Source organism: Dinoponera quadriceps, unplaced genomic scaffold (assembly GCF_001313825.1).
Source record: "Dinoponera quadriceps isolate SergipeBrazil2010 unplaced genomic scaffold, ASM131382v1 scaffold1153, whole genome shotgun sequence".
NCBI classification, from domain to species: domain Eukaryota; kingdom Metazoa; phylum Arthropoda; class Insecta; order Hymenoptera; family Formicidae; genus Dinoponera; species Dinoponera quadriceps.
The window spans coordinates 1-26,467 of NW_014555324.1; the positions used below are offsets into that span (position 1 = coordinate 1).

General features: G+C 42.9%; 2 protein-coding genes across 3 annotated transcripts in view; one reads left to right on the top strand and one right to left on the bottom strand.

The window, feature by feature from the left end:
* Positions 1-9,167: 9,167 nt before the first annotated feature.
* LOC106743839 lies at positions 9,168-10,149 on the top strand. Its single transcript, XM_014618056.1, has 3 exons — positions 9,168-9,416; positions 9,562-9,660; positions 9,967-10,149. Exons 1-3 carry the CDS (start codon positions 9,168-9,170, stop codon positions 10,147-10,149), a joined length of 531 nt encoding a protein of 176 aa, XP_014473542.1.
* Positions 10,150-14,674: 4,525 nt separating this feature from the next.
* LOC106743837 (neural-cadherin-like) overlaps positions 14,675-26,467 on the bottom strand; it is a 156,296-nt gene continuing 144,503 nt past the window's right edge. For both annotated transcript variants that reach the window (XM_014618053.1, XM_014618054.1), the window contains 18 exons: positions 25,999-26,232; positions 25,292-25,464; positions 24,948-25,097; positions 24,344-24,649; positions 23,587-23,860; positions 23,139-23,347; positions 22,644-22,976; positions 22,033-22,239; positions 21,645-21,916; positions 20,932-21,137; positions 20,692-20,834; positions 19,983-20,594; positions 19,491-19,791; positions 19,072-19,261; positions 18,757-18,998; positions 17,972-18,187; positions 17,733-17,888; positions 14,675-17,572 (listed from right to left, as the gene is read on the bottom strand). In XM_014618053.1, the coding sequence (XP_014473539.1) occupies positions 17,463-17,572; positions 17,733-17,888; positions 17,972-18,187; positions 18,757-18,998; positions 19,072-19,261; positions 19,491-19,791; positions 19,983-20,594; positions 20,692-20,834; positions 20,932-21,137; positions 21,645-21,916; positions 22,033-22,239; positions 22,644-22,976; positions 23,139-23,347; positions 23,587-23,860; positions 24,344-24,649; positions 24,948-25,097; positions 25,292-25,464; positions 25,999-26,232 (4,334 nt within the window). In that variant the 3' untranslated portion in view covers positions 14,675-17,462. The remainder of the gene's footprint in view (positions 17,573-17,732; positions 17,889-17,971; positions 18,188-18,756; positions 18,999-19,071; positions 19,262-19,490; positions 19,792-19,982; positions 20,595-20,691; positions 20,835-20,931; positions 21,138-21,644; positions 21,917-22,032; positions 22,240-22,643; positions 22,977-23,138; positions 23,348-23,586; positions 23,861-24,343; positions 24,650-24,947; positions 25,098-25,291; positions 25,465-25,998; positions 26,233-26,467) is intronic.

The following is a 26,467-nucleotide window of genomic DNA, read 5'->3' on the forward strand; positions in this document are numbered from 1 at the left end:
CGCATGTAAAGAGAATGCGACATTTCATACGCACCAACCTAATATTTTAAAAAATAACCAATCTTATCTTTCGAACAAGTTATGTAGATAGTCGAAAATAGCTGACTAATATGTGAATTTTCCCGTAATCAAATTACGAAATGGAATCCTGCTTTGTTAATTTCGTTCTCAAATACGTATAATATAATAATATAAAATAATAGCAGAAATAAATAAATATATGATAAATATATTCATTAAGTGATGATCTTTCATTTGCTATAAATATGAGGTAAGCGAATCTATCGATATTTGAAGACATGAAAGCGAAGGGAATTAAGACAACTGAAATATACGTGCTAAATTTACACTAATGTTAAACATAGCAAACGTTCCAAAAACGTAGCTCTCATTCGTATAATAATGTAGATAAGAAATTCCTATTTTTAATCCAGAAATATACTGAAGATAGCACGAGTATTACACGACACGAGATGATGCTTAATCTCTCGCTCTCTCTCTCTCTCTCTCTCTCTCTCTCTCTCTCTCTCTCNCGAAGTTTAATCATTCATTCTCGGGAATGAACGCAATAGATTCAGCAAACTGATAGTAGAAACACGATGGTCGAGGAGAGAAAGATCCTAAACGGTCGTTCAGCAAATATCTATATTGCGAGTATTGATGCGCGAAGATAGTAACAAACGATTTGCTACCAGCAAAAAAATTTTTCTCCGTAAGAATAACGAGATTTATTATGAATTTCCACATGTTGATTAGAGTAAAGAAAGCTTTCCGCGTATGTTCGAACGTTCGAATTGTTAATCATGTTTTCATATTATTTATTCGTTTAATTTTGCTTTATCAGACGTATTTTCTATTATCGTGAATAAAGAGTTATTCTCAAATCACTTAGCTATTCCAGTTCTCTTACATCTACACCCATACTAACGCAATCAGTGCTCGCTATAGTCCAGCTCTATCGGAGCGAGAGGGTCAAAGAAGCGAAAGCTCGATAATTAGCTTTGAACACTGGCGTGTTTAGAGGCTAACGAGCGTCTATTATAGTTCACAGAACCGTGACATCAGTCATTTGCAAGACCATTCTCGTCCCTAGTGTATCGTCGCTGTCAAGAGTCTTCTATTGCACATATCACGAAGTGCACATGGATATTACATATTAAACATAATACGCTCATCGATTGGCGAGGTAAATTTACGTTATTAGAACAACACGTTTGATTACCTATTTTTTCTTTCCAGTGGTAATTATCACAATTTACCACGATAAGAAAAGTATTCGAACGTTGATTTGAACACGATTATCGATCGTAGAGAATCTTCTAATTTTCGCCGAATAAATCGTACAACATCACGTTGTCGCTGCAACTTACAGCTGTCGAGAATTATCTATACTCTGACACGATAAAATATCGCGATGTTCAGCTGTTACATTTTCTTTTATAATTCCGTCGCAATCGCGCGCACGCGTGATATATTCACTTGGGCGAAATTTAACATAAAAATTAATATAATTATATATCGTACGTGACAGTTATTATGCCAATCGATAGGTCGATAATGCACTCGGCGCGGTAAACGCGAGAAAAATGGAAAACTCACCTTTGAAGTGCCGCGTAAACCTCGACGATTTGACGTTTCACCGAATTTTCCCTTCACAGCGACGGTATCCACGTGTCTGTTGATGTCAGCGGATGAGTGTCGCGAGGTGGTCGAGAGCACGTACGGTATTCCGCGGCGGATTGCAGCTCCATCCGCACCCACCTCGCTTTATGTAACTCCCCTCTCTTTGTCATTCAGCTAGTCGTGCCGTTCGACCAATCGCGATCATGTCGCACGTCGAGATTCGCTTACCTTGTCCTGCTCTTGCGGAGTGGCGAGGTCGAGGAATGATAGCGGATACGCGATCGATACCGACCAGCCACTCGATCAGTCGCGTAGATAGCGGATGCGTTGATTTCCGCACTGACGCGGGAATTAACATGAGACTTTCGGTCAGTTTGTCGTTTCACGTGGTACGGTCGTCGGAAGAGTCGGCTCGCAATTGAATCGTCGAGAATCGAAATTTTCTAGCTAAGTGAACATTTGGCTCTTTCAAACTTCACTTGAAAATTGGGAGTGGTTATTAGCAGAGCTTTATGTAAGAATAGTGCCGTGTTCATAAGGATATTGTAAGAAGAAGTATTAAATCGATGAAATAAGCTTTCGAGTATGGCTTTAACCACCATGATGAAATGTATCTTAATCGATTTGGACATTCACGCTCGCTCAATAGAAAGAGAAAGAGAGAGAGAGAGAGAGAGAAAGAGAGAGCAGAGTAGACTTGATTGATAGTCTGAAGTAAATTCCTTTGTAAGAACTTACAGTTAACAATATATAGTAATCTTAGTGGGTAGCTAGAGCCAAAATAAAAGAACAAGTGTTAATTATAGGCAAGAGAACAATAGAGCACATAGTAATTATGCAATGTTTGAAAAATTTAAACACGCTAAATGAATAAAAGTACAAGTAATAAGACACAGTGGGTGTGCAAAGCCAAAATAATATTAGAAGAAATAGCAAATATGAGTTTACAAATAAAGCGCAAATTTAATATTATGTACGGAAGTTTATTGTAGAACGTTAACGGAAGTATTCTTTTCAAAATTTAAAAGATAGAGAGAGATGGTGTATCATAAATAGAATTGCAATATTTAATAATCGTTGGTTTTCACGTCTGACATAGTTTGTCGCGTTTCAAGTACGATGCCGTTGAAACGTGCTTCATAATTTTTAATTAGCGCCTTCGGTAGTAATGGAATTGTAAGTTGCATGAAGAAGAAGACGATGTCGCGAAGCTGAAGAGGCATAATGGTGTCTTAAGGGTGAAATTAGGGCGTCGTCGTTTAAAGCGAGATCGTTCGAAATTCGATTACAAGCGCGAAATCAAGGAGACATTCAGGCAGCAAATCTTATTACTTCGAATAAGCTGGATCCTAATTCTGATTTCGTGCGCGTACTGTCGCGAGGTCGGACGAAGCATTCAGCGCTCGTTGTCAACATTGTTGACAAGACGTCAGGCAATCTTAGGCGACCTAGAAAAATATTGCACGGGGATCGACAGAAACGATCGTTGCTTCACGTCGTGACATAGTTTGTCGCGTTTCAAGTACGATGCCGTTGAAACGTGCTTCATAATTTTTAATTAGCGCTTTCGGTAATAATGGAACTATTTCAGTAGTGTAATAATGGGACTATTTCAGTAGTGTAGTTCCAACTTCCAGTCGCCGCGCAAATCTTCACGACGACGGAAGTTTCTCCCTCGAAGAAAATGCGCGAAGCTGTCCGCAAATTTATTCACCCCCGAACTTTCATAGAATTTCGCGCGATTTCTCGGAGAAAGTTTTTACGGGGAAAGATTTCTCTAAGAAGAAACGTGGAATGGAGATTTGGCGATTTATTTCCAGAATAATAACTACGTTCCTGTCCTTTCACTATTGCTAGGGCAAATATAAAATGATATAATAGCCAGATCGACCGATGAAGGTTACCGTATGAAAGTTGTGTATACAAAACTCCTCGACTCGATCACCGATTCAACTGAATCTACCACAGCACTTATACTCTCTCGATTTTTTTACTATCGACTACTCGAAATTGTAAATTTCGCTATGTATTTTTCTTCGAATGTTGCACTATTTCGCACAACTGTTATAACAAAAGGAACCGCTCGCGATTAAAATAACTGCAAAATAAATACCGCGTTTGCAACGTGTTGTAACTTACACAATTAACCAGTTCATGATTGAAGTAGCAATCAAAGTCATCCGATTTTCACACGGTTAAACTCGTTTCTTTTCTCATGCGAGGAAAAATATCCCTATCTTATATAAATTTCGAGTCATTACGCTATCAATAAAACCGAACGTGAGAATCGCTCCGTTCGCTCGACTCCTTAATGATCGGAAATTTTATTAGTCGCAATGAGTCGTAATACGAGACTCGAAGAACGGTAATTTACCGAGACGGGAATGTTAATTCATCTAATATGTCGGCCAAGTGAGAATCGATAATAATCTCGGTGCGGCTCGGCATAAGAATGCGAAGAGAGGTAAGAGCAACTCGATATGTCTTATACGTATATATGTGCGCGTGTGTCGGTGAAAAGCCATTTCCCTCTTTTCCTCGAGGGCGGAAAAGAGGGATGAAGTGGCGCCGAGTGGTGGACCGAAGACTCGGATTTTCCTCTTTAACCTTCCGCATGTCGCCGCTCCTTCGCGTTTCCTCATCTCCCCTCCTATCTTTCCTTTTTTTTCCTTTCTTCCTCCTTCGTGCTCTCTTTTATCGCCGCGCTCCTTAAGAAGTCGACGGCGAACGGAAATGAATGTACTTTTCCCCGATGCACTGTGCCGTCGTCATGGCTACCATCGGGCTGGAGTAATCGCCGGGACTTCCCCGGAGTGTGTCGCGCGTCATATTAGGTTACTTTACGAGCGCGGGCCTAATCGCGTATCCTTGACGCAACGGGTCGCTCGAGATCGAGGAGGAAACGCGGCAACTTGTGGCTGCGATTGCCGCGGAGAAAGACCGTTCCTTCGCGAGGAGAACGGAAAGTCCCGGGAAATATTCCGGTTTTTTCGGTCTGTCATTGACTACTCACGCGGAATATGTCGGCCTGGTTCCGAATTAACGAGCGGCTGGCCGCGGACAGGTGATCACGACGCGATACCTAAGTCGAAATTTCAGCCCTACTTTAAATCTAATTTAGTCCCACGTTAAATGTGCTAAAAGTCTTCTACCGTGCTCCTTTGATGCTACAAATGGAAACTCATATTCGTTTTCTCCACCTGAAGGCTTAATATAAAATTGAAAATTGCGACTTGGGTATTTCCGCGAGCCTACCCAGCCGAGGTCGAAATCTCGCGCTTTAATTCTTCGCGGAGAAGAAAAGCTGTTCCGTCGCTGTTCTCCGGCGCTAACCTCCTTACTTTTCAACTCATGATTCGCGTTCACGTAGCGAAACTGTCAACTGCATAAAGAGCGGACGTGGGAAGCGGGCTGAGGAGATCTGACATCGCGGTCGGTGCGCGAATATATGAGTGTGCATGCACATTTTCGTAAGCAGGCTGTGCTGACGGGTCCAGTATCCCGCAGTTTCCTGATTTAGCGTGGAACATTCGTGGTGTTACTCTTGTGTCATCACGCATAACAGAGATACGCGTGAATAGACGATCATCGCCTACAAGGCACAAGAGAGCTTTTTACGATTGTTCGCGGTAAAATACAATACGGGTATTGTTCGTGACATATTACACTTACCAAACGTACAGTCGGTGTCATATGTATAATGACAAGATTATAGTGGCTCTAATTAGAACAATTTTGACCAGTTTTGAAACAACTTTTTATTTCTACGTACATATACTACATGGGCTGAAAAGTCCCGGGATTTTTAATGAAAACAAGCGTTTTTGGGGCGAAGTTATATTTATTCCTCAACATAGTTGCCTTCGAGTGCGATACACTTGGTATAGCGATTTTCCAACATTTCGATGCCCTTTCTGTAGTACGAAATGTCCAAGCCTTCGAAATACGCTTCGGTTTCCGCGATGACTTCCTCCTCATTCGATGTGAATCTCTTTCCCTGGAGGCACCGCTTGAGGTTTGGGAACAGATAATAGTCGCTGGGGGCCAAATCTGGAGAATACGGCGGGTGAGCAACCAATTCGAATCGTAATTGGTCCAATTTGGCCGTCGCTTTCAAGGACGTGTCTGATGGTGCGTTATCGTGATGGTACAGAACTGTTTTCTTCGCCATATGGGGCCGTTTTTTCTTTATTCCGTCGTTCAGTTTGTCCAATAACGCTGCATAATACTCTCCCGTAACTGTTTTTCCCTTCTGTAGGTAATCGATGAAGATTATGCCATTCGCATCCCAAAAAACGGAGGCCAAAACCTTCCCGGCCGAGCGTTGGTCTTTTGGCCGCTTTAGTCGGCTTTCGTGGCTTTTCAGCCACTCTGCAGACTGCCTATTGGATTCAGGCGTATAGTAATGGATCCACGTTTCATGCAACGTCACAAAACGTCGAAAAAAGTTCGCTCGATTACGCTGCAACAACGCCAAACCGGCCATTGAATCATCAACGCGCTGCTGCTTTTGGTCGACGGTCAGCAAACGCGGCACCCATCGCGCAGATAGCTTCTTCATATCCAAAACATCGTGCAAAATGTACTCCACCCGTTCTTTTGAGATACCTCCTTTTGAGATACGGCCTCAGCTAACTCGCGCAACTTCACTTTACGATCACTCAAAACGATTCGATGCATTTGCTTTACGATTTCCGCATTCGTAGCCTTTTTTGGTCTTCCAGAGCGAGGTGCGTGACGTTTTGTGACGTTGCATGAAACGTGGATCCATTACTATACGCCTGAATCCAATAGGCAGTCTGCAGAGTGGCTGAAAAGCCACGAAAGCCGACTAAAGCGGCCAAAAGACCAACGCTCGGCCGGGAAGGTTTTGGCCTCCGTTTTTTGGGATGCGAATGGCATAATCTTCATCGATTACCTACAGAAGGNGGTACTTGTACGACCCATTTTAAATTCACTAAACCATCGATAAACTGTTGTTCTCGAAGGAGCAGATGTGCGATAACATTTCTTCAACCATTTCATTGAATGTTCAGGAGTTTTTCCCACCAAAAAACAATGTTTGATCAATATGCGATATTCCTGTTTTTCCATTTTTTTTACGAAGGCGAAGGTAGCGACACTTAAACGACTGTAGCTTGTAAACGAATGAACGAAATGTTATGAAACTTCACACATAAACTAGTGACAGATGAACCTCTCGAAATAAATCATGTTCATTTTCTAGTGGCGCCACCTACTGAAAAATCCCGAGACTTTTCAGTCCATGTAGTATGTAAAGCTGGAACTCGTATAATTTCCGATCTAGGGAATGGTACAGTATGTATGATTGGAACTTTTTACTGCTATACAATTATAATCCTACCTATTATCACTAGAGTCGGTCGTAACACCGACTATTTAGAGAATCGATGCGAATTAAAAATCGCACTCTTCACCTTTTGCGTCTCTTCCGGGAGGAAATCAATGCTCTGAGTGAAAATATCAGTTTACAGGAAATGGACCTTCTTATGTGGCGCTATTCTTACCCCTGGTAGCGGCTACGGGAAAGCTATCGCTTAATGTAATGCATTATGCAGGAAAGCGAGATACGAGCCTCATTGTTTCAGAAAATATAAATTCGGCTGTTAGCCCCATCGCGAAGAAAAACGACGGCACTTTCCTTTATCGAAGCGTTGAATTTCCTCCGCGCATTTCTCGGATCCCCCCCCCCCCTCCTCCTGCCCCCAGGAAAGAATAAGAGCCGCGGCTTTTCTCACTTACTTTATCTACCCGCTATATTTTCGGCGTTGGATAGCCAACTGTCGAAAGATCAAAGTTACGAAAAGTGTGAGGTAACACGTAATAAAAAGATTCTTAACCCTTTCGGTACATTTGACAAGTGAGACTCGTCATCTGCTTACTTGGGCATAAAATGTATTACTTTTACATATTAATCCATATAGCGACAAATTAAATCCGTCCCATGGGCATAAAAATCTTAAAATAATTCAGTACTCAAAGGGTTAACGATCTTCGATTCGACGGCCTTCGCAACGGAAATGTATTAGGCAGGTATTTATCGCTACCGTTTGCTATGTACCATTTGTTCGTAAGAGATTAGTGGCTCGCGCTATCAAGTGAGAAGAACGAAATAAATCGTACGAAAGTAAATCAATGAAAAGCCCGAGAAGAAAATACACCGACAAGAGAATTCCATTAACCCACAATGCGGTGTCCAAGGAAGAGAGAGAGAGAGAGAGAGAGGGGGGGGGGAGGGGGAGCTCAAAGAAATGTTTCCTGATTTAAGAGGAAGACTCGCGAAAATTAAGTTTATTTCTCGCAACAAATCGCCGTCCTCCACTCTTTCGTGTGATGTCGCCGATCGTTTAATTGGCGAATCGTTCAATGCTCGACGATTAGACGGCGTATTTGATCATCTCTCTTGCGGGGAACCGTTCGGACGAGCGAACTGACGCAATTAAACGTAACTTTATCCTCCCTCCGCCTCTACCCTTTACTTGAGTAAGTTTAAAGAGAAATTGGATCAATTTCTGCTCCCGAGGAAGATGGAGGAACAATTTTACTGATTCTCGTGCTAACAATGTCGACTATTATCCGTGGAAAAATCAAATGCTCGGTGAAACAGATGCGAGAGAAGCTTGACGTTCGCTGCGGACCGACACGATCGTTTCGTAACCTAAGTACTCGATGCCCATACGTTGAGATAATAGCGGTATTATGATAAATTAACGGTTGGAGAAGTTACGCTTACGTTCTACGCGGTATCGACATTCACTACTGACGAAAAATCTGGCCGAAATAGGAGAACACTCACAAGCATTCTCGTTCATCTGTCTTTGCATTGTCTAACGTCAAAAATGAGATATTAACCGAAGAATTTCCTGCTAAAGAACGTCCGTACGTTCATACGCACAATATATCGTAGAAGTTTTTGATTATATTGTTCTCATCACGATGCAAGGTTCGTCGCATTACTTTAAAGAACGGCGATAAGCGATTTTATTCTCCACAGCGATATGCATTACTTTATTTGGTGTTATCTATTCGCTATTAGCCTCAAAATGTCTCATTCTTCAAAAATTTCCTCCGTTCACCATATTTAATTGACCAGAGGACTGAAAATAAGCGCACGTGGTAAAAACATTTTGTACTTTTGTTGAAATCGGCCCTTGTTAAAAAATTGTTGTGTGTTGTTAATTTGACATATTGTGTTTATGTTATTTCAATATTTCCTGTTGAGTTAATATTCAACATGGGTGAGTGTTAAAATAACATTAACATACTATGTACTTTTTAACATATTCCCCATGTTAAAATAACACAAAAATTTCAGTGGGCCATTTTTAACACAAAATTTTTTATTATCTATACGCTCAAATTTAGTTGAATATTCATGAATAAATACATTTTTTCTTAGAAACATTCTTTTTAGGTTCAGCTCTTCCACATTTTAACCTGAAATTGCAGTGAGATTATCGCGACACAAGACTCGTGCAATAAGAGAACGATCGGTTCTTCAAACTCGAAGAAGGTGATTTAAGATGGAGATGGTAAAATATTATGCGAATTTCGTGGATCCTCACTGGGTAGCCGTGATGGCGACAGGATTGTACACGCACCTTCGACAAATTTGCGTAATCGGCTTGTGCTTTGAGGAAAATTATTTGCCCTTCGATCCGTCGTATTCGTCAATACTTTTCGTATTCTCGGTTCTGTGTCTCTTAGCGGAATACAAATTATGGCCTGTAACTCTCAAGGAACCACCGATCCAGCTGCTATATATTTACGAAGTGAGTCTGTTTTCAAGTTTCTTTCAATTCATTCTTTCCTTTCAAGTAGATTTAAATTGGTGTAAGAAATGGTTGATCGCACGATTCCTGTAACTAAACTAAGGCACAGTTAACTTATTGGACGTTTTCACGCTTTATCGTGCAGATGTTAGTAGCTGCATTGAGTACCAATTTGGCGATCAATATAATATGGATACCATTGATGCACGCGATCTTTTGCCTAACTCAAGAATCCAGTAAATGGGTGCGTTAAATAAGAATAAAAACATTATTGTTTTATAATTAGCTTAAATCGTTAAATCGAAAACGACTTTTTGACACACAATCGTTAATATTTGCAAAGCAAGTAAGAGCCGATCGTTCTCCGCTAATTACGTCCATTCCATAATGCGATTTTTTATTCACATTGGAGGAGGTTAAATTCTATTGTTCAATACTTTTTTTTTTAACTCAATTACAATTGACGTATTAGATACAATTGTACGGAATTTTTCACATTCATTCGCTGGAAATTCATAAAATTCTTCCGAAATTGGACATTTTATTCTAGCTGTTTTGGTTAAATACAACTCTGGGTCTGGATAATTACTCCTTGTTGACTTTGTTCGCGGACTACATGGCCAAGGAGTACGCGGCCACTCATATGGCGTATTGCCTGTCATTGTTGTCATTCGTGTGGATGCTGGACGCAACTGAATCTGTGGAAATGTTCTTGGACACATGGAGCAAGTAGTGAATCCTGACAACTCCAAATTACTATCCGCAAAACCGTTTGACATGTAATGAAATCACGATGCAATTCTACAACTAGCAAATGCACAGTGCTGTTCTTAATGAAAAAAAAAAAGAAAGCAACAAGTCTCGTTACAAGGATCATAATATCGCAATTAATTTAAAACGAAAGGCATTAGCTGATACAATTATAATCTCATTAACGTTCCGTCCTTTTGTCCACTAAAAGTACTTCACAGCTTGCGGATGTTGCAAATAGTCGTAGACCCAAAGGCAAGAGGATCACTTTTAGTAATCCGGAAGTCACTCAGTGGTTCTTCTACAATCTTTGTCGGATGATTCCATTCTCGACAAATCGTGAAAGTTATTGCTATTCGTAGTCCGCAATGTTATATTAGACTTCTTATCTATTGCATTATCTATCTCGTCTACATCTTTGTGTATTTAATAGATATTTACATAAATTATTGTATTTATAGTTATCTGCGTGATGTCTTGCATAATGTAGTTATCTTTTAATATTTTATAATAAAACGCATTTTTCATTGTTTACAAGATAAATATAAAAGAGCCGCCATAAATTATGGTAAATATATTACGCGGACGTGAATAATAATATTGCACGGTGCCGAGATTCAGGGATAACGGAGTGATGTACTTCGTATCACGCTCGTTTGAGAGGTTGCGACGACGAATACGCAGCGAATTTCCCAGAACCAACAAAGAAAGCTAATGTCGTTGCAACCATCGCGGGAAGAGCCGTATTAAGAATCACATGAACAATAATAGATAGTATCGTGACGATATTGACGATTAGAAAATTCGAAGACACCGAAGACAACTATTAGAAGACTTTATAAAATTTCTCAATTTCGACTATTTCGACATTAATAAAAAACGACGAGGGAGAGAGGGATGGGATAAAATCTCAATCTTGAATGAAACATCCGCCTTCCAACGTTGTTACCGTAACTTGGCCGTTTTTATGAAAAAGAAGGCATTTATTTCGTTCGAACTGAAGTGTAAAGTACAAATGGTATATATAGATAATATAGTGGTAATAATGTAATAATTATAATCGTTAATAAATATCAATTCAATTAATAATACGGTGTGTCCCAGTATACTGCGGATTATTATTAATATTATTATTATTATTATTATTATTATATACGGTAATTGTACTAACGGGATGTGTTCAGTGGCAGCGTTACATTATGTAATAATATGTATATCTTACAGTGATTTCTCTCTTTTCGTCGACCGATAGATAAAGCCTTTTCTCTTCCTCTCCTTCGCTCTACGATCGTTTCTCTCTCTCTCTCTCTCTCTCTCTCGAAGGACACCGATCTACGACATTGACAGAGCATCTCTTCCAAAAAATCTAGACTACTCGAAATCGCTAAAGTGTCGATCATCTGCTGAGCTTCGATTATACACTATTTCAAACTTCAAAAATCATCCGTATAATCTCTACAAACTTCCACGTTGTAAAATAGAATTTTCTCTGAATTTATAATGCACTTTGCATCTATTTCTTTGCGCTTTTTAACATTGAAATTTTGAAAGTAGGATTGTAATTAAGAGAATATCAGGAAATTTTTTATTGCACTATTCATTTAGTTTGAAAAGATCTAATAATTTTTGGCTTAAAATAATTCATTTAACATGTTCATAACAAAATTGATATTTTCCATAAAAGTAACATTTTTGTGCGAAGAATTAATTACCTGAAGCTACATAGCTTGATGCAAGCAAAAGCCATAGCTAGTAACATTCGAACGAAAGGTGTTCTCCATTGTCTCGTGCGAGATATGACGAGGTGGACTAGTGCCGTTTTCTATTTTATTAATCCATTTCTGCTCACTTTCAACTTGTCCCTCGCTACTTTTCTCCTTTAAACTAAACGGAATTCGGTTAATGTGTTAATTATGTACGAGTTCGCTCGCGCTCGGCCCTGTAGTACCACGTTTATAAAGTGTATCTTTGTGCACGATCAGGCAGTGCTTAGAAGAGGTCGAGGATATGTCGGATGAGCATAATCTATTTCTTCCTTTTTGTTTATTGCATCGGCGGCTGGTAATGCTGAGAAACAACATCGGTTTCTCGATAAAACGTGAGATTTTTGTTTCTCTTTTTTTTTCAAAAAATTCCATATAAATACGCATTTAGACGTTAAATTCCCGACTTTATATACGAACGGGACTAATTTAAATTAATTCACCTTAGTTTGGAACACGCGGAACCGATTTCTGGGATCGTTCGCACGGATGATGCAAGCATAGAGGCTAATCGAACGATCATAAATGACTTCGAGCCGAATCCTTTAATATTAATTACGTTAATTAACCGCGACGATTTTTCTGGAATGGACTCAAGGAACATGTCGTTGCTTTTGTCTTCCCTCCCTTGAATGGTCGTTCTTTTTTTTCTCTTTTGCTCCTCCGTATTGAATTCTATAATACTTTTTTCTCAACGTTTTTCCCCGTAATTTCCGCGCTCTTTATATCGTATCTTTGACGGCGTTGGTTAAAAGTAAGTACGAGTTAAGTCAGTCGGTCGGTAAATGAAATCCTCGCGTGAGCGTGAACGTTTCTTGAGCAACAGTCAACATTTCTGCTTTGTTCGCGGGCTTCTTCAATCCTACACGGAAATCGAAAACTTCGTGATTTTGTTCAATTCGGTTTTCGACGCTACGGATGCGGGATGAACGTTAAGCTGACGTCCGTGTCGTCGTTTGACGAGTAACGTAACGTTGTTTGCTCCAGGTGGATTATTTTCGCGATTCTGTCGCAGAACCGAACTTTGAACTCATGCAAATCGCACACGGGAAAAAAATTAATCTTAAATCAATGATATATATAGCAATATATAGCTCATATACATTCAGCAAAAATATTATAATCTTCTTAGAAGATTTTTAATCTTGACTTCATTGAATTTGTATTGATGCAGGTATTACTTGCACTCAACGTAAAACTAAAAATCCTCTAAGAATATTATATATTCTTGTTCATATATGAGAAAATATCTATCGTTGATTTAATACTATTTCTCTTCTGTGCACCGAGACATGGGTGTGACGACGTATGAGTGCCTGATAGTGCCGGTGAAACGTCTGAAAGGTGTCGTCCAGAGACACCCAAAGGATGTCTTTCTAAACGTTTTCGGAACATCTCTCGGACCTCGCGCCGTTTTTCATGCTCGCTTTCAATCTTCCCTACATTCTTCCCCCAGCTCTACATTTTCGATACTTTAGATTCCGCTTGTTGTCGTGCGTGTTTCGCAGCTGGCGCGTTAAAAGCGCGCGTTTTCACACTTTTCAAGCAAAGTTTTCACGTGAAACGACGAGGTGCACGGGTCGAGCGAACGGTGAAGACTTCGAGTCCTGTCGATGCGCAGACACGCGACCGATCGCCATCGCGGATCTACGAGCTTCTTCGCGTGAAACGGACGTTGCGTGAACTCTCTCGGTTCAACCGAATTCGCGCGATATCAATTCAATTCAAACTGACGGATTTCGAGCGGTTCGGTACGAACTGCTGAACGTATTCAACGATATTCGCTTTCGTATTCGACTCATCCATCCATTATTTTGCATTATTTTACATTGACATCAAGAGAGAAGAACGTGAATATATTTTCTTTTCCTTTCCTGTTTCCCTCTTCATCGGTCCTCGAGTCGAGCGAGTGCGATCGATCGCGTCTCATCGATGTGTAAACTCGCATAATCGAACTGCTTTTCTTTTTTTTTTCGTTTCTTTTTTGTCTGTTTTTTGCCACTGCACACACGCGACGCGCGCTTGCGCGCTACTCAATACAGTTACTCAACGATAATTTCCTTTCTTCTTTCAATAATCCCATTCAAATACTGTCTCTGCTTAGAATCTACTTGACGGGGAGGTGAGGGGGGGGGGCGATTCGATGGCGGGAATGTCTGGAGAAACTAAGGGATGTAGAATGAACAGTGGGCTTCGATGAATGACGGACGCGCGGGCACCGAGAGTTTACGAGCTTTCCACGAGCGAGAAGGTAACCGTCTAGTGTGTACACGAGACTCGAAATTAACCCGGAATTTCGACAGAGAAATCCTCACAGGGATTTCTGCTGAACTTATTGCTCGTAATGAGATTATTGCTTTGTCATAATCAGCCGGTGAAATTACGTGAAATATTCGTTGTAATTTGGAGAAAATGAGTATCTCTGTCTCGCGATTCCATCCTGTTACGCGTTTAATATTCGTCCCATTCCTGCGCGAGTTTAACATCGTGCGATCGATCCGGTATCGTTTTGTCGGACAATTGCCCATAAGCAATGGCTTGTTATTCGAACGACACGAGTGTCTGAAAGATATCGCGAAGGCATTAGAAAAGACGTTCTCATACGCCGAATGGACTCCCGGATTACGCTCGATGCTCGCGGTCCTCAGGACAACGATAGCACGCGGGACATGTGTGTGTGTGTGTGTGTGTATATGTGTGTACATATATATACGTCTGGGAGTATACGCAACTTAATATCACAAATTCGTTGAAAAACCATACGCAAACACGATTATTGATAGGACAATTATACAGCGATGCGCAGTGACGCTGATGGCGCCGCGGCGCCAGCACACTCATACATATGTTAATTACAATATTCGTACAAGTGCTTAAGACGTATTCAAACGCCCACTCCTCGGCCCTAACCGGTAAATTGACTATTAATATTCCCGTTGAGAATTTTACAGGTTTCAGTCGGGGCTCGGTGCGTAGAAAGTTACGCGATAGAGAGGCGTGACGACATCGTCGCGATCGCGCGTGCACGAGGACGACCGGCGTCGGGGAACTCGACTTTGCGTCGTTTCGCCCTCGCTTGATTGGGAAAACCTCCCTTCCAGCTCGACACCGCGTTCCACTCCGTTTATCAGCTGCGACTAGTGACTTCTTTGGGGCGCGTTCTCCAGATAAAAAATACCAAGTATCCTTCTCGTTCGAGGATACTTCACTTCGGACTCGGAACTTATCGATTGACTGATTTCTTTCCTTTCATCGTGAGATTCCTTATTTCTTCCTACGCGCGATATCTCTAACTATGATACACTTGGATGCTCCATGCTCATCGTGGTTTCTTCTGTGTCTGGATTATCAATTCGCTATTAGTTACAACTAACAATATAAGATGCATTAACCGATCGATCTCAAAGTTAGTCGACGCGATTTTTTTGACTCGTACTAATGTTCATAAGGTAAGAACGAAATCACACTTGCGTGAGATGTAATTGAACGTCTCCATAGACGTGGACGTAAGACAATTTAATTTTTTTTGTCGCGATTTATTAACTCTTTTCCGCTAACGAAGGCGAAGAAAGTCTCCATCGATTTTCCGCGACTTATCGAGAATTTGTAAAGGAACCTCAAACAGGGTTATTCCGTAATATAACTTCTGTACTTCTAACTTTTACTTATAAAGTAGTCTCGGAATCCTCCTTATGGAAAGTTCAAGTGCACAAAGAGGTTGAAGAGGTATTAAAGTTCTCGAGGAGATTTCGAGGAGATCCGATCTGAGCCGAAACGACGCTTCGTCGAGTCATTCAGGATGACTAGAACACGGAATCCTACCACATTTTTTCTCTCTCTCGCTCCTTCTTATTTTCTTTCTTTTTCTCTGTTTCGCTTCCCTCGACTCCCTCGTGCACGCGTACTTCGCGCGTACATCCCTGCGTCGTGTTCTTCGCGCTCCGAATCCTCCTCTTCTTTCGATGACGTAAAATAAATATTAAAACTATATCGAGATATCAACGGTGAGCATAGTTTTAGCGATGCGAATCTCATCTCTCGTGTTGTCTGTATGTTCGTGTCCTCTGTCTCTGTATATATATGTATAATATATATTTGTATTTATATTTATATATATATATATATATTTATATTTGTATTTATATTTAGACTTTATATCCGCTATATTATAATTATAATAATTACATTACACGCGCGCAGTAAGTCGTGCTCTTCTTTCTTTCTCTTTCTATCTCTGTGTTTTTTTGTTCTTTTTAATCTTTTCTCGGACTTTCTCGTTAATTATGATTAATCACTTTCTCCCCACTTCTCTCGCTTCTCGTGCGCACCTATATAAATCCATATTTATAATATATATATATCATAATGTTCAATATAGTAGTAATAATGCTATCACTGAGGATGACGATGGCGACGATGAGGATGGCTCCCGACGTCGCGACAACTAATGATACCTTAACGATAAACTCCTATTATGGCAGACTATCTACGGTAGGATCGTTCGTCGAGAACGAGAGAGAGTGCGCCTGCACACGCAGGACTCCTTCGCGTTCAGGACAACGAAATACTCGTCGAGGATACGTCCCGCGGGACTCGTGCAGAAGAGCGAAGAAACGAAATAATCGCCCGACGGAATCGCCATCACCGGCGAGTCGTGTCGCCGAGAACGATATCATCGTGTATAATGTACGCGTGTGTACATGTCTGTACGCATGTGTTTGTGTGTATCATATGTACGGCATGTGTGTGTGTGTGTTGTATGTGAATGCCCATGATTACCGTCGTTACAACACATCTAACGCGCTCGCCCAGCTCGCGACGATAAATAAATAAACGATCTCGCTGTGCGCGAGGACGACACGCCGATCTATAATCCGACATTGACGACAACGACGCGATATATACCAATACGTATATATGTATATTTTAGTGTATGCGTGGAGAGATAGTTTACGGTGACCGATGAGCGAAACCTATGCGACCGGGGAGGGTGGTATCCGTTAGAAAAAGTCACGCGCTTATCTTTGGATTTCACTACGTTTCTTTTACGTATTACGTACTATACAGATAGGTAATGCGACTTCTCTCCTTCTCTCTTGTCTCATTATATACCACCTCTACGTGTAACATCGCATTATTGCAACGTTCGTTTTGCACCTTCGACAGAGTCCTTTCTCCCGTTTGTGTGTATGTGTTCATGTGGATGTGTGTGTGTATCTTTTTTTTCGTGTGCACGTGCGCACCGCGGGTGACACGAGCATGTCGGCGTGACGGGACGACGCGTCACGTGTCTCATAGTACTTTCACTAGACGCACAACTACGAGGAAGCTGTTTCTCCCTGTCCGTTGAGGACTCGTCACTCTCGGCCGGGGAGGTGTATCCTCCTTCCTTCGGGATCGCCCGAATAGCTCGCGATAGATCCCCGGAGCCGGTGTAACGGACGTCATCGTCTCGGTTGCACGAGCACTCATTCGGATGATATGGATCGCGTGACTCGGTGCGGTGTGGAGACTCGGTTGTATTCGGCGCTGATTAGTCTTCCTCCTCGCTCTCCTCCGCGGGCCCGTACATGTCAGCCAGTTTGTCGAATCTGGGACCCCAGGCGCCTAGGTACTGGTACTCGTGTTGCTCATCGTCCGTACCTGAAAAAGAAAGTGGAATTTATTACAACTCCGAAGTAGAAATTATCCTTTAGATTTACAGTAGTTTTTACAGTGTGGCGCAAGTGGCTAAAAAAGCATATAAGGAATATTTAAAGTCATAATTGCAACTGCAGATCGTTGAATTCTTCTCGCTACGTACCGGAGGCTAATGATGACAGGGAACCTGCGGTGCTTCCGCCGCCTTCATACGCGTAATTCCGCAAATCGTCGAAGGGAGGTGCGTTTGGGTCGCTGTCAGCCCTCTTCTTGTGATCCTCGATGAAGATGCCGACGTTCGGCTCCGGTCCGAGTGGATCTGAAAGATAATGCTCGCGATTATTCGCGAGGTCTCGCCCGGTAGTCTCAGATTTTGACAATCAGGTGAGAGATACGACGTACAGGCCACTTTACAAGGAGGCAACTTGCCACCCATTTCCGGGATAGGGCCGCCAATCGGGATCTGCAGGGGCGTGATGTCGAACGCGGTCATGTCGTCCTCTCCGCCGCCCTCGTCGTCGTAGTTGATGATGTTCTCCCTCACGTCGTCATCCGGCCCGGGATACTTGATGTGCGCTTCTCGTCTTCTATTGTAGACCACAAATACCAACACGAGAACTGAAATGTGGAGATCGACTCAGCTTCGTCGCAGACACTGTTTGATCGTTATCAGTGCTCAAATAATACTTCTCTTTGATGGAAATTCAAGTGCGTGCAAAGTGTAAGAACGGCCCAACACGAGTAGTGCGTTCTACAGTGTGACGTTGAAATGTATAAAGTAGGTGTCAGTCTTATCAGTTGGGACATCGAAACAAAAGCTTGTCAAAGGAAAAGGGCTACATCCTTTGCCATTGAGCGTGTGCTGCTTTGATTAGCGTCAAAGGCGGAACGCCGGTATCAGGACAATCAATTTCAGATGCGGGGTGAGAAGATAGCGCGAAAGTAAAGAAATAAAGAAACGTGTGAGGTCTCGTAGTGAAGCTGGTTATATTTTTCGATTACTGCTCAGGCACCGTTTTGTTACAAAAATAGCCAACTGAAACATAATTAAACGTGCGCGAACGTAAAATGAGAATAATATTCGCACAGCTAATAATAACGGAAGTAGAAACAAGCATGCATGAAACAATGTACTCGACTTTGGTACAGCAAAATACTCGATCGAAATTTTCTGTGAGTATGCTAACCGAGAATGATCAAGAGGCAGACGAGAATGGCCGCCAGCGCGCCCATACTGAGCTTGAGCGTTTGTCCTTCCTGGACCAGCTCGCAGTTCTCGCCCCAGAAGCCGTCGGGACAGATGCAACGGTACCGGAATCGCGGATCCTGGTTGATGCATCTGCCACCGTTCAGGCAGGGATAATCGATGCACTCGTTCTTGTCTATACATCCTTTGTTGTCCGGCGACGGGATCCTTCCCTCTCCGCAACTGCGCCGATTACGATATACGTACATTTTTCTCGAAGACGCACAGAGGTGCGATTAGTAGTAACGATACTCACGTGCAGTCGTATTCGTTCCAGAGATCGATACATTCGAAGGGATCCTGACAGATGACGTTGGCGCACGGCTTGTTCGACGGGCAGTTCCTCTCCAGATTCCGCGCCATCGTTGCCTGTCCCCATTGGGTTCCGTTCATGGCAGGCGGTAGAGGAAGGTGTTTCCCTTCCAATCGTATGTCGTCCAAACAACCTAAAATGTTGATTATCAAAATGGTTATCTCCACCGTTATTTATTCGCGTCGTTAAAACATTCGAGACAAAAATTATTAAATTTGCGCAATACGTGCGATTTAATTTCTCAATTTCTCGGGAAAAGTGTGATACGGTGAATTTACAAATCATTATTAAATATAACAGTTGATATTGTTTTGAAACTTCATAATGCAACGATGTAACAACAGTTTCGCGTAGCAACTCACCTTTCTGATAGTCCGCATAAACCTCAAATGTACGGACGCCGGTATATTCCGCCTTGCCGCCCGCGTAGACGCCTTCCTGCTTGTCCACCAAGAGCCACTGGTGGCCTTCGAAGGAGAAAGTCTCGTTGAACCTCCGTCCTTCGCCACCGTCCAGCTCGAGGGTCGCCGCGGATCCGTATCTGGACACTCTCACCGTGTGCCATTGTCCGTCGTCGACGGCTATCGCCGAGAGCCAGATATCTCGTTCCTCCGTCCTGAGACTGTTCAGGTTATACCTGAAGTGCAGCCTGCTGTCTTTGATCTGAAATCAGAGTGAGCACGATCGGTCAACGTCGTATCAGAGAGAAAACTGGCCATCAAATTTCGTACCATTAAATTGTATCCTTTCTAAATTTTTATTTGTTCTACTTACGTTTATGTATTGAAACAGAAAATGACAATAAAAACATTATTTAGCTGTAGTTCAAGAAATACAGCACCCTCCGCACTCACCTCCAAGATGGCGTACTCCCTGTTGTGCTGGTCGCTCACTCTAAACAGCTCGCCGTGAATCTCCCGAGTACGGAATCTCAGTTGCACCTGGGTCGAGTACTTGTCAGGTTCGAAAGACAACGCGTATTTGGCGTAGCTCTGGGGTTTGAAGGTGGTCGGGATGGTCGGTGTCATGCAGCCAGGACCGGTCCAGCCGGGGTTGCACTGGCATCTCGCCTCGGTGAAACTGCCCACACAAGTGCCGTGCTCCCAACAGCGGAAGGTCGACTCTTGGTTGTTGCAGATCTCCTCGGTCTGGGGACAGCCTGCGACGCTGTTTCGCGACAAGCCGGGGTGGGCCAGGTCGTACAGCTTGCTGTTGTGGAAGAGGTTCTTGATGCAGCCGTCGAAGCCCTTGCCCACCGGCATGTGCTTCCATTTGTAGTGCGTCGGATCGAATTGCTCCACGTAGAGGCCGCCGATCTGCAGCGGCGCGTTTACGTTCAGGTACTCGTTGAACGGCGGCACCGTGCCCTGAGCTTGGCAGCTGGTGTCGTTGAACTCCGGCGGGCTGCCGTCCTCCAGCTCGGATATCTCCGCGGACTTGCAGTAGTCGATGATGAGTTTCACGGTCTGCGTGAAAAAAACAAATGAGTTTCGTGATACGCTTTGCTTTTGCGAGGGAAATATCGAGACGGGCTTGTTTCGTCTTCATGAAACGGCGACTTACCTCCGTGTTCCAGAAGATGTCGAGTCGGTGCCACTCGCCGTCGTCCAGGGTTTTCTTCGGTTTCACTTTCAGCTCCAAGGTACCAGACCCGAAGTCGATCAGCAGCCTCGGTATACCGCGTTCTAATTCGACCGAGATGAAATCTGACAGCAGGTCGGCAAAATACGATTATTGATGCACGATTATACGCACTCGATTATTATTGTTTTGCTGAAAGAAGAAGAAAAGTCGTAGTCTTACCGGAAACCATTATCTCGTCGGATTCGGGAGGAACGATGGGACCGTTATACAATAACAGCCCGTCGGACTTCCTCGTGATAAATTCGAAGCTCAAGTGACTGTTGTCGCACATTTCCAAAGCGGGATACCATGCCCAACCGTTGCCACGGAAACTCCTGGCGGTTTGCTGACACCTCGGACCGTTGTAGCCGGATGGACACTGGCATCTGAATCAATAAAAAGGAACCTATTATGTCAGTTCAATTATTTAGATCAATATATTATATTGCATTATAACAATATATTATTGATCCAAATTAAAGAAAAAAAAACTATTAATTATATAGATCAATTACGTCAATAGCTATTATGTCAGTTCAATTATTTAGATCAATATATTATGTTGCATTATAACAATATATTATTGACCCAAATTAAAGAAAAAAAAACTATTAATTATATAGATCAATTATGTCAATTGCTATTGTGTCAGTTCAATTATTCAGATCAATATATCACGTTGATCTAAATTAATGAACAAACATTAATCATTTAGATCGATATTTTTTGCATAGAAGTTTTTTTTTTTATTTAGTTTAATTTAAAGCACATTTTTATTAATTCCATTTTTCAGAGAGTTTCTTCCATTTGAGAAATGTATTTACGATTATTAGAGAAACAAGGTTCGGCGCTGTAACATTTTCTCCCAATTAATCTAATTAATCTTTACTTACGATAAACCGAACCGGTCCTCCACGCAACGTCCGCCATTGTAGCAGGGACTGTTCCTGCAGGACTCGCCCTTGCTGAAATTCCGCGCTCCGCAGGTACACTCGGCTATCACGTCGACGCGCACGCCGACGAGGGCGGTCCTGTTCGCGTTCACCATGTACGGCAAGCTGCTGATGTCGAGGGTGTTCGTACAGCTGCCTTCACACATCTCGTTCTCGTAGTAACACTCGTCGATGCCGACCATAGTTATGTTGATGCCCACGTCTTTCTCGATCTGTCGGTCGGACGCGCGATTTCGTCAGTGCAATCCCGAATATTTCATTCAAGATAATTCTAAAGTGTTCGGAATCCAGTTTCCTGTGGAAATTATTTCACGACTAGAACGTTTACCTCTTCACGATGCATGAGGACAATGCCGTTGAGCCTGACCGGTTTGTAATACAGCGAGCCGTGCGCGGCGAATCTGACATCCGTCAACGGTGGATGCACCCTCCTTAACTGCACGCTGAAGACGTCCACATTGTCTCTGTCTATGCTCAACAAGTGCGACAGTTTGTCCCTAAACAGATCCACTTTGCTTCGGCTAAGGGTTTGATTCTGAAAACCATGTAGAGCGATTAGCTTTCACACGCAACTTGCGTGATTTTCATTCGTGAGAGCAGACAATAAATAAATTGGGAAATGGGTCTATCTACATTACTATACTACACTACTACTACACTGAAAAGCGTTGAAAATGCCCCACTCAGAAGGACGTGTCGGACTGAAACTTAGTGAGCGGAGAGATAGAAGACTCAAGACCAAGTGACCTCGTTTCATTGGCAAAACAAGCATTCAGAATTCAAGGATTCGTACAGAATGGCTAAAAATAAGGTGTGATCGTGTGCTACTGAAGACAGGAGGAATGTGTCCTGTAACTTTGGGCCCAATCGGATAAGTTCTTAGTGCATTCGCGAATAAATTAGTGCGCACAATTTGATAGAAGATCTTCGTCAGCTCACCTGATAATTCCAGACGCGAATAAAGTCCTCGTCCGTTATCCCGGATATCCGAACCGAGCCTGAATTCAGCACCGCCTCGTGCGGGATACTCTTGACGGTGACGGTCACGTTCGCGGGCACGTCGGTCTGCGTGTGCTTCCGATCGTAGACCTTGAACCGTAGGTGATATTTGCCGTCATGCGTGCCGGACTTCATGTAGATCATCCCCGTGTCCTCGTCGAGCTTAAACTGGTTGTGCTCCAGTCCCTCCCAGTAGAACTTTTTATCCGGCAGGTCCCAGTCGTCCAGATCGTACACGTACACCCTGCCTATCTCGGTGTCGGGCGATTGTCCCTGGAAATGGATTGCATTATCGCGTCGAAATCTTTCGAAAATCCGTGACAAATGGGGCTCGCGCGAGTGCGCATTGGTCGCGTATAAATGAGGAAATTTGAATATTATTTAATACAGAGAGTTTAACGTGACCACCGTTTGCGTCGTTACGTTGATACTCACTGCGTAGTTATATACAAAGATTTCCTTCGAGCCAGGCTGCATCTTGTTGTCGTTAACGTCTCCTATGATAACGGTCAAGGTACTGGTCCCAGACATAGAGGGATTCCCGGAATCCTTGATGACGATGGGAATTAAGAACTCCTTTTGTTGTTCCCTATCGAAGGAACGCAAGGACGATACTACGGCCATTCCATCTCCGTTGGCTCCCTCTGAAGGTAACGAGAGTTTGAGTGAAGAACTATATTCTCTAATAATGTTTGTTATTAGATATAATGTTAATTATTAAGATATCTAGGTATTGAAAAAAACAGATGACATGCATTTTGACAAAAAAAAATTGGAGGCATCTCAGAGACGTTGGAAAATAATAGGGGACTTCTCTCTTTTCTCGATAAGACCTCGCGATTTTTGCTACGCTACGACGAATGTTTTTGTTGACGAAACTCACTGTTGTCGCTTTCTACTTTGAAGCTAGCTCGGATAACATCGTTCGCGTTAGGATCCATCCTGAAAGTAAACGGCGGGCCGTTGCTCCTCGATCGATCGTCGTCATCGGTAGCGAGAATCTCGACGACCTTTTTCGTTTGCGCGTATTCCGGCAAAACTGGACGATAGTCCTTGAGGAATCTGGGCGGGTTGTCGTTGATATCCTGCACGACGACTGTCAAGGTGGCAGTCGCGGTTTTGGGTGGTATTCCATCGTCGATCGCCAAAATTTTCACCTAAGATAACAAAATGTTGATTTTTCGATATCATTTCTGTATGCTGCATTTTAACCCTTAACTGACACACGTCAAAATAATAACGTACGTGCTATAGGGGGTATTTTGGACCCCAGCGAGAAAAAATGTGTATAATTGTTTTATTTGTCAATATTGGGTCAAGCCTCGACTAATACTAGGTGACGCCACAGAACCAAATTTAGCGCGCAGCTATGAAAAATTTGCGTTCAAAAACACTCTGGGGTACTTTTAACCCCGTGTGTCAGCTAAGGGTTAAGTTACATTTCAATTCATCTGGTTAATGGCATGCAATAAAACGACAAATTTGAATTAGTTTTCGTTAAAAGATTCACCGAAGATATTCGTTAAATTTCTCCCAATTGTATAGCTTTATTATTCCCAATTTTGTAATTTTATAACGATAGAATAATTTCTCTAATAACTTTTCCTCGTTGATTTTTATTGATACTTCATAATTTTTACCTGATGTCGAGGGGTTTCCTCGCGGTCAAGGCTTCTCTGGATCGATACAGTGCCATTTTCGTTGATGAAGAACTGTCGCTTGCGATCAGAGCTTCTATCTATGGAGTAGGAGACCTTGCTCTTCCCACCTTGATCCGGATCGGTGGCTTTGAATGTTTCCAGAGTGCTGCCTATGCGAGCGTTCTCCGCAACGCTGGTTTCGATGTTGGCCTTCTCGAACAGCGGCTGATTGTCGTTAATATCTCGTAATTTCACAACCACCCAGGAATAGGCTACATGGTATTTGTCGTTGTCATTGTCTTCGCCCTAGAAAAGTGATTGGCTCGAGTAAGTCGTTACTACGAAAAATTATCGTTACCCGTTATTACACACTTTCGTAATCGACGGATATACCGAAGCGATCTATTTTACAAAAGCCATCGATTTTTAGAGAAATGTCGAGCTAACAATTTTACGGGAGAAGTAAATTTGCTTCTAAAAATTCCAGAAAGTATTGTCCAGACCTCGAACATTAGGCATATTTTACGTTACATAATACAAGGAAAATACATGCACCCGCGAAGCTCCGTGACTTTACATATTTGATGTAATCATCCTCGCTCACCTTATCGTTCACCTGTATCCTAAACCTAAAGCCGTTGCTCTGCAGTTGGTCCTCGTAATCTAGCGACTGTACAATTTTCAGCGATCCCGTGCCGTCGTTGTTCCGCACCATGGTGAACTTGTCGGCGCCGTAACCGCTGCTCTCGATCACCTGAAAGTCACCTCCCGCGTGTGTCGTTCGCAATCACCGTCGAGAAGCCGAGTGAAGGAAAGGCGGAGCAAACCGGATATGTTTTAATCGCTATATTTTAATTTCGAGGGAAATTGCGAGAAAAATTGCGGAAACGTGGTGAAAAACGCGATTTGAATATCTCGGCCGGCGGGGAATACACGCGACGGGGATACCTTGTATTGGAATTTATTGGTCTCGTCTTCGTCGTGGACGGTGACGGTGAGTATCGGCATTTCCGGCAGGTCCGGCCCTTCCGTCTCGTCCACCTCGGTGAACCACTCCTCCTTCGTGAATTGCGGCGGCATGTCGTTTATATCTTTGACCCGTATCGATGCCGTCCCGGTCCCTGAAAGGAGGATACGCATACACGCTCGGCAACGTCGGCTGGCTGTAGCGCGCACGCTCGATGGAATATCAACCGTCCCGGGGAAAACACTTAAAATATGCAAAACGATATCGCCGGACGCGCTCGCGCCGGCGTTCGCCGCGTCGTTTTATGAACGCCGCGCTTCCGGAATACCAACTTTCGCGCGAACCGCAAACAGATACTTGAAGTAGAATGCGAGCGGCGTAAAAGAGACGCGGGAACAATCGATGGTGTCATATTTTATGGAACGAGCGTGAAAAACGCGGCGCAAACACTGTAAAACACTCGGAAATGGTCCGTATCTTTTTCTCACATGTATATTTCGAACGGGCTGCGAACGAAATGCGCTCTCTGTATTAAATAATTTCGCGAGAGCGAAATAGGAGTACCGCTCACCGGTTGCGAAATGTTGCGCGAAATGTTGGGGAAAATGCTGTGAAATTGATGCGAGAGATACGAGGCGCGAGACCGAATACAATTGAGATTAAAGTAAAACCGCTGAAAGAGCCGTACCTTTTAACCCCCCTCCATCCATCGCGACGACCTGTATAGAATAATCCGGAGTGCGTTCGCGGTCCAAGCAACATACTGCGGTCTTTATCACGCCGGTCTCCGACTCGATCTCGAAGATGGGCGAGCCGGTCTCCTCTTCAATGACATTCTTCTCGATGGAGTAGATGAGCCTCGCGTTCGTGCCTTCGCTCGGGTCGTCGTAGTCCACGGCTGTCATCGTCATTACTACCATTCCTGACGGGGAAAAACGAGCGCGAGGAATTTATTAACAAGAGAGAGAACTCAGACAATATTTAAAATCGAGACATAAGACGCTTTAAAAATATCTTTAAGACGTCGGAACATAAAACGTCTTAAAAACGTCTTTAAGATGAAAATTTAAAAACGTTTCATTTCCCGATTTTAGACACACACCACAGACACGCACGCACATTGCGTTGTCTGAGAATAAATTGAATCTAAACTCCCT